This window comes from Gavialis gangeticus, unplaced genomic scaffold (genome assembly GCF_001723915.1).
Source record: "Gavialis gangeticus isolate Ggan-Ray unplaced genomic scaffold, GavGan_comp1, whole genome shotgun sequence".
NCBI classification, from domain to species: domain Eukaryota; kingdom Metazoa; phylum Chordata; order Crocodylia; family Gavialidae; genus Gavialis; species Gavialis gangeticus.
This window is the reverse complement of record NW_017729033.1, coordinates 25,291,688-25,300,520: the sequence shown is the minus strand read 5'-3', so window position 1 is coordinate 25,300,520 and position 8,833 is coordinate 25,291,688. Positions and strand designations below refer to the sequence as shown.

General features: G+C 43.5%; 1 protein-coding gene across 1 annotated transcript in view; it reads left to right on the top strand.

Annotated features, from left to right (window-relative positions):
* Positions 1–8,833, top strand: part of TRMT44 (tRNA methyltransferase 44 homolog (S. cerevisiae)) — a gene marked incomplete at its 5' end in the record, with an annotated part of 49,808 nt that overhangs the window by 29,485 nt on the left and 11,490 nt on the right. Inside the window, 2 exons of the mRNA XM_019525811.1 lie at positions 1,081–1,188; positions 3,911–3,982. Coding sequence (XP_019381356.1) covers positions 1,081–1,188; positions 3,911–3,982 — 180 coding nt within the window. The remainder of the gene's footprint in view (positions 1–1,080; positions 1,189–3,910; positions 3,983–8,833) is intronic.

Below are 8,833 nucleotides of genomic sequence, written 5' to 3'. Positions count from 1 at the left end.
TGTACTTGGTAGCCGTGTTGGTTTGAGACAAGAAGACATACAAAAAACTAAAACTCTTGGTTCCAAAATGATACCTTTTATTAAACCAACTGGAAAATCGCAAGAAAATTGTCCTTTTCTGGAAGCTTTCGGGATCAAAGTCCCTTTGTCAGGCTCTGGGAAAAGTATAGATGGTACAAGATGGTAAAAAGGACCCATGGATAGGAAATAAACTTCATTTTTGCACAGAGGGGGCTGAAGATGGAAGGCTGTCCCTCTGGGTCCATGAGAGCATCTGTGAGCTGTGCTGAGTAGCTCTTCGATGTGTAGATCAGGTAGAATGCCTTCTCTGTCTCAAATACCAAGTACACCCCTATTTCACATTATGGTACCAAGTACCCTATCTCACACCTATAGTACCAAGTACACCCCTATCTCGCACTTTGGGCCCCATCTGCATAGCTTTGAAAAATATCAACTTTTGTTGTTTTTGGTGCAATTGGGGGTGCGTAGCAGTTCACAAAAGCACCTGGCTCTTTGTAAGATAATGTTCTTTCTCTTTTCTGCCATGAAAAGCCCCACGCCACTTCTCCTTCCACCCTGTTTTTGATCCCAAGCAGCATTGAGTTAGTAAGCTCACATGGGCAGGAGTGCTCTAACCAGTAGGATGCTATATAAAAGGGGCATGACTGCCCCTTTTATGTGCTGTCATTTATAAAAGCCTTGCTCATATCTTTGAAAGATCAGATTTGGGGAACAGATTTTGGGATATGAATCCCAAGTGTGTAGAGGTGCCTTTATGCTGCATAAAATAAGGTACCTAAAGCTCCCAGACTGTGTGGGCTTTCAGGTGTACCTCTTTCCTCATCATTTCCTGTTGTCTGTCTTGGGGAGCTCCCTGATCAGTGTATTAATTATTGAGGATCCTGTCCTGAGGTCCAGCCTTTCTCCATGCTCTATATAAGGAGCTTATAAATCTACGGGAAGGTTCTGGATTCCACTTTGGGGCTATGTGACCCAGTCTTAATTGGACCTAGCCCTTAGTCGCTATAAAATGCTCCAAAAGATGACAAATTTGCTGTCATTTTTGTTTTTGCTTAGATCCTTTGGGAGGAGGAGCGAGCAGAAAAAGGCTTGTCTAAGAAACAGTCTTTTGTGGATCTTGGATGTGGAAATGGTTTGCTGGTTCACATTCTAAGCAGAGAAGGGGTAAGTATAATTATTTTTAAATACAATTGGAGCTAGTCATTCTTCTAGTTCTGTGTTCCATTTATCCAAGAGTTTGGTAACAGACTGTACTTCAGTAGTACTACTAGAGCATTTTTGTGAACCTCCCTAGTCACCAGGAACAAATATTATTACTGGCTTATTATTCATTTGTAGAAGAAGTGCTTATCTCTGAAATGAACATGTTGCTGGCTTAGGACTAATGTAAATTAAGTCATTAAAACATAAAGCTACAGTTTATTCCACAAGGCTACAAGGGATTTTCCCATACCTTTACTGATATTGGGGGGAAAAAAAACCCAAGGATAATGAAAGCAAAAAATCAAAGCCTTAATTTTTAATTGTGAAAACAATAAATTTCTGTTTGTGCATAGAAAGAAAGAAGGCACAACATTTATGTTCTTGAGGCTATTTGATACCAGAAATATATGGAACAAACAAAGAAGTTCAGCGAGTTTTATCAAAACCTAGGGAAATTCCTTTCTTTTTCATCTCGTAGAATTCTTTGTCGTTAGGAAAACTTCTGCAAGAATGTTAATTGTTATAAAAAATGTATAAGACTGCTAGGGGTGCACAGACAGATTTTTTTGGACTGATACCAATGGCTGATTTTTAATGAGGTATATTGGCCGATACTGATATTGCCGTTATGCAGCCGGGTAGCTTAGAGAGCAGCGTCCAGCTGGTAAGACTGTTGTGGGGGGGGCATACTGAGGCCCTCACAGTGAGGGGGGCAGTAGAGCTGGGGCAGAGGTAGGCACTACACAGCTGGGGCAGGGGTATGCTGCCACTGCAGGCTGGGGCAGTGCCAGGTTCTTCCTGGCGGGGAGCTGGTCCCAGGCTGTGCTCAGGGTGGGTGGCAGCAGTACTGGGAGGGGGCTATAGGAGGGTGGCTGCAGCCACCCCAGAATTTTCCGTAGACCCTCCCCATAATCCCCCTCCCAGTGCTGCTGCCACACACCCTAAATGCAGTCTGGCCCAGCCCCCCGCCAGGAAGAGTCCACTCTAGTCCCAGCCTTCAGTGGCAACTGACCCTTGTCCTGCACGCAGATCTGGGGGCATGCCCGCCCCGTGCCCTCCCAGGGTGCATGCTACAATGGGAACTGCCCACCTCCTTGCTGCACCCCCCAAACCAGCCACTCACAGCTCTGTCCCATGATGTGCCATGCCCCACCCCGCCCCGCCCCGGCTGTGCAACACCTGCCCCAGTCCCCCTCCCTCCCTCACCATGGGGACCTCAATCTGCCCCCCACACCCAGGGGCAACATGTAGGGGGTAGGGGCACATGCACTCCCTAAGCGTGGTGGTGCACCCCCTACAAAAAGGCACCGCTGACACTCACCACCCTGCTGCTAGCAGTGTCTGTGGGCAGTCCACAATCCTCGCTGGCCACTGCTGTGGGTGGTTGCCAACCCTTGGTTGGCACTCGCCATCCCCTTCCCCCTGCTGGAGGCATCTTTGGGAGCTCCCCAGGTTACTGCTGCCACATTCCCACTGCTGCTGTGCCTCCCCAGCTGCTGAGGGCACATGTCATTCATGCCCACACCTCTTTCCTCATAACAGACTTACCAGACAGACCTGTCTGCTCTCCACACTGTCGGGCTGTGCTCCTGGCCACCTGCATGCTGCATTGTGTCTGCGTACATGCACGGGGCGTTTATTGATGAAATTCTTGGCCACATCAGCCAAAAAGAGCCAATTGCCAATACTGTCAATTTTCCTTATGTTGGTGCCAATCCGGCATGGGACTGATGTGTTGGTGCACCCTTAGAGACTGTAGAAATTCCATGAAACATTTATTGATTTTTTTTTTTCCCATTCATGTCTTTCTTTTGTCCATTCAATGTAAATAGGCGTCTTAGAACAAAAGTTGGGTTGTTAATTTATTTCTTGTTTCTTGGTTTGGTTTGCAGCCATGGCACCTTATGTAAAGATCTCATTGACTGTCATACAGTAAACATGTTTGAATCTGTATTTAAAGTCAGTGCTTTTTGGGCAACAGCATAACTGGGAGAGAGGGGTGGCAAGCAGGACGCCAGTCCTGAGTGCCACTGCCTCTTGTGCCCTTGCTGCCCAGGATGCAGAACTGCCCAGCTATGCCCGTCTTTGAGAATGAAACAGGTAGCATTTCTCCAGAACCCAGGGCAAGATTGCTAACCTGATAAGTTTTGATTAAACAAACAAACAAAAAGCTATACTATGCCTCCTTAAATTCGTATAAGGACCCAAGTCTTTTTGCTATTTCCTAACTTTGTCCTGTGAATTGCCAATGGTAAATGTGTTAGGACGAGCCTATACTATAAGCTGGCACTGTTTAGGTAGGATTCCTTGGGTAGCACTCATTTCCTGAACAAGGGCTTAGCATTATTGCATTAGATATTAGGTTTTCACACAAACCAAAACCATTGTTACTTAAGTTTATATAAGTATCTATGGCATTTTCCTAACATCACACCCTGGGCAAATTTCAAACTGGGTGAAATTCTGGCTACCTACTTTGGCTCTGTCTGTTTGACCTGCTGTTCAATTTCTGGCTTGCATAGTGAAGCATTACCCTGTTTCACAGAAGTAGATTCATTTTGCTGTGGATGGTGTCACTTCTGCATGTAGTTTGTGAAATGATTGGGTAAATTTCCTTGGAAATCTGTGATGAAAAGAATGTAAGATAGTATTTGAATTTTTAACTATTAGCTATATATTTCAGCATCCAGGCAAAGGAATTGATGTCAGACGAAGAAGAATATGGGACATGTATGGACCTCAAACACATTTAGAGGTATTGTTAAAATCTGGGTCGATCATACATTAACTGTTTTATACACTAATTTGTCATTCATTGCAACAAACAAATTTAGTGCAAATACAGATTAGCACATATATCTATTGAGCAGCCAGCTACAATGAGTTAAGTTTAACATGGGGTTGTTTTGCAGGACTAACATATTGAGGCCCTTGGTGAGGGCCTGAGGGGCAGGTGACCCTTATTTATTGGATATTTATTTATGGCACATTCTCAATTTTCTTATACTTTTAGTTGGGGATTAGTGTGATATCTTAATGTGTGCAGACACCCATTGATATTTCAGACAAATTCTATGAAGTATATATAGTACTAGGGTGACAGCACCATATATGGCTATCATAAATGATGTTAAAGTTCAGGCATCATGCATGGTTTATTCTAGAAATTATTAGTGGAATTACTCTGAAAGTGATTCTGGTCTCTAGCCTTTCACAGTGATAAGTGCCATTTTTGAGGGGCATTGTTGCTGAATCTTAAAAGGAACAATCATCTGCTATAGTCAATTTGTAGTAAGTCATTACAATAATAACCTGTAGAAAACTGGACAGGAAAGTGAGTCCGAAAGAGGGATTATCTTTCCACATTAGCATTTTTATGAGAACAGGAACAATTGCAGCACAGAAACATTCACTTTAAATCCAGCCATGCATTGTTAGCATTTATCAAATCTTCCTAGTGATGGACAGTTGCCTTTTTTTCTTGTTTTCCCCATTTCCTTTTCTCTAGACTCCTGACTCTCTTCCTACTCAAAAGTATTGCTTATATGCCTATGTTTTCACCAATGAAGTTCTGTTGGCACCTAAAACTATGCCACTGTACATACCCTGAGGTGAAGCAAATCTCAGTGCTTCTTTCATCCTTCTGTCCATTTGGGACAAACAAACAAGGCATCAGCATGCTTAAGTTTAAGTGTCTTGATATGGAAGGAGTGCTTACAGTAAACCTAGCATGCCTTTAGAACAGCTGTGTTCAGCACAAAGCACAGCAGAATAGCCATTGTCTTTTTCCTTTTTTTTTTTAAAGGTTGGGGGTAGAAGTAGGTGGAGGTGGTGCTGGTGGTGTTTTATGGGGCAGTCTAGTTGGAGCATATGACAAAGAAGTTGGAGATGGGTTGTAATCCTTCCCTCAACCTCTCATCTCCAAGTCACCCAAGGTGGTGCCCCCGATCCAACAGGAGAGGAAGAAGCAGCATTTATCAACCTTCTGCTTAAAGCTGTTTCAACTGTACAGCCAAACATGCAAAATGAATAGGACCAAGAGGGAATATGATTCTAGCCCAGTGAAGTGTATGTCTGAGAGGGAAAGAATTTTGTGTTGCAATCTATGCTCCATATGCTGCTTATGCATTTTATTAAAGGATTCTTTAAGTTCCTTGTTCTGGGTCTGAAAGGCTAGTGTAGCAAGTTACTGTGCTTCTTCATTCTCTTTAAGCTATGTTCATGCCAATGTCACAGCTAACAAAGGTTCTGTTTGTTCTAGTGATAGTTATTCATTTAGGTCCTGTCTTAGCATCATGGAGTTTTCATCTTTGGGAGTTTTGCCAATTCATTTGGAGAGGATCATGTCCATATGGCACTGTCCCTCTAGATGCCAAGAACCCTAGCTCTCCTGAGTTGCACTGAGTCAGTGCTTGGAAGTATCAGGCTCTTAACTGCATAGTAATAGGACAAAAAAGGAAAGTGTTTGCTTTTTCTTTTTTTCTGTTACATAATCATTAGTTTTCATATTGTTTATTAGTCTTGTTTAAATAAACATACACCAATTAAGATACAAGTCAGACAGAAAACCTATAGACCTGCCATATAAGGATTATTTTGTGTAGGAATAAGAGACAAAACCAAATGTTATCACATCCATTTGTGCCTAAGAGAATCTTAAACAACTGGATCTGTAAAAGAAGAAAGCACCTGTTCATAGTACTTTTTTATTACCTACAGAAGTTTCTTCTTATTGTGTGACTTCTTTAAAAGCATGTGTTATGGGACGAATACTACAATTGGTAGCATTCAGTGCCAATACTGAAATTATATGCGAGTGTAACAGGTGGCACATCACAGCACCAAACTGCTGTCAGATACGATGAATAAAAGTCTGATTATGTACAATTGTCTAAATGCAGAGTACAGTGTTGCTAATCTATACTAGTTCAGCAACGAACAGTCAAAACTGAAATTTGCTGTAGGTGGTAATTTGTTCACAGACCATAAAAACATTTACCGAATACTTTGGCTTAGTACACCTGGGTTTACATACAACCACCTGGTGAGCAGGAAGATGTGTGCATGTGTTAAAGGCCATTGACAGACATTAAATTAAGGCAATATGGGATCTAATGTGCAGTCCCAACAGTCATGCCACCTGCCATGCTACACATGCATTGCAGAAGGCATGAGTGAGGGTTTGAGGATCACATTCCAATCATGCCATATTGCCAGTGCAGCTCAGGCTAATGAGCAGGCGTGGCTCCTGTGTAGTCCTGTGGCTGGGAGCACTGGTCAGGTGATGACGACTCCCAGCTGAAGGAGTGCCTTGGCTCCCATTGACTTCCATGGCTGGGAGTGCTGGTCAGCTGATGGGTGCTCTTCCCTCTGGGAGCGCTGAGTAATTGCCTTTCCAAGCCATGGGAGCCAAGAGGTTCCCTGCATTCCCTGTGCTGGGGGGTGGGGATCCCATTATGGGGAGCACATTAGAGCCCTTGTCAGGTACAGCAATGCATGAAGCCTTTCCAAGGGCTCCTTGGCTGGAAACCCCAGTCAGCTGATCAGTGCCCAAATGAAAGACCACATTGGAACCAAGGGCTCTATGTGCTTCCATGTTTGGGAGCTGATCGTCAGCTGACTAGGGTTCCCAGCCATGGGAGCCAAGCGTTCCAATGCACTCTCAGCGAGCTGGAAGCCTCAATCAGGTGACTGGTACTCCCAGCCTCAGGAGCCCATCAGAGTCTTGAATGGCTCCAGTATACTCCTGAGGCTGGGAGCCACACCTTTAGGTTAAGGCATGATGGGAAACAGCAACAATGCTATTAAACACATTTTGTGGCTGGTTCCCATCACACCTTAACCTGAAGGTGTGGCCAGTGCTCCCATGAAGTTTGTGGCTTATTCCCTGTTTTGTGGCTGTTTTGTCAGTCCATTAAATGAATGAATGTGTGGCCAGGTCACTACTTAAGACATGATTAACCAGTTAATCATATCTTAAGCGTAACATCTCTTAAGGGTTTACTGTGTGCTTATACAAGGATGTTTCAGAAAATAATGGCAGTTTTGAAACAAAATCATTTTGTGTGCAATGGTCATTTACTAGACCCCATCACTTCTCTGCATAGTTATAAACTATGGGTGTATTTGACAATGCCACCATTGGTGTTCCCCAGCGCCATGTAGTTTCCCACTTTGTCACAGACCTACAGTGTAGGCAATGATTTTACCATTAGATTCTGAAGCTATGCATAGTGTGTGTGTCTATATGGGCATCTAGCCTAGGTAAATAAAATTCATGTCTATATAAATAAAAAGCATGCATTACATATAAAATGGATGTAGGAGTAGTGGCTACAGAGTTCACCAGACTCCTACAGGTAAAGCAGGATTAAAATCTTTGTTTCATATGTCACTGACTGATTTTTAATTTCCAAATCTACCCCAATTCTCTTTCAAAGGTCCTTTATATATACTTAAAATGTATATTTTTTTCTAAACTTAGCACTTCTCATCCCTGTTTGTTTCTCCAGCTCAATATCCATATTTCTCAAAAAAAATCTGGTTTTCTCTCTCCTCTTTGCCAGCTCTCCTACCACATAGCTGTCCTCTCACTCTATCAGGGCTCCCAAATCAAAATCTGTTTCTCTGCATGGGCACACACACAAGTAGCCTTGTGATTTGGTGCACGGTGCAACTGCTCTGAGGCAAGTTGAAGCAGCAGTGAATAGCATCCATAGAGAGACACATGAAAGGGTCTGCTGGGTGGGAAAAACATATGTTTAAGGAAATAGGAGTTCTTTTTTGGGAGAAGCAAAACAGAGAATCTCTACTAGGCTGAATCATGTGTGCTAGGCTGTGGGCAAATGTATGTATCCTGAAGGGCTGCAATTGAAATGGTGCAGTTGGAAGATTAAGGTACAAAAGGATAACTGACACCATAAGAATGGTAGGGAAGTACAGTCACATTTATACCATTCTGTACCAGGAGAAACAACAAGTATATAGATGTTCAGGACTTTTTTTTCCCCAAGCAAAAATGGCCACTGCAGCAGCAAAAAGATAACCTGGGGACAACTGGGGTTAAACTACTTCCAAGAGTTTCTCCTGCAAGAGTGAATATTATTAGTACATGTTCTTTTCTGAGAGAAGCCACAACACAGTCCTTCAGCATGTGCTTTGCTTCTGTCCCTATTCTGCCCGCAGAAAACAATGTGTTGCTCGCTGGCTTCCTCTGCTCCAGCAAAGAGCAGAACAGTACCCCCTTCTCAATCGCAAATTGTGCTGCAGGAGACGCAGGCTGACCCCTAGCAATCTGGGTCAGCTAATCAGGGCTTCCTTGTGCACTGCTGCCATCTGTTGCCAGGCAAACTTGGGAGCCTGCAGAGCACCCTGAGTTGTGTGCACAGGGGCCCCAGGCTGTGCTGCGTCAGCACTGCAAACTTGCTTCTCTTCAACAGTTCAACTTTTCAAAAGTCTGTTCAGGCTTCTATGGGTGAGTTTTTCTACCAGGAGAACAAACCCAGGAGAATTCTCCTAGATCATTTGATTGTTTGTGCAGCCGTGTTAAACTGTCAGTGCAGCTTTACATCTGACTATTATTTTGGGTGTAACCATTAATTCTTTG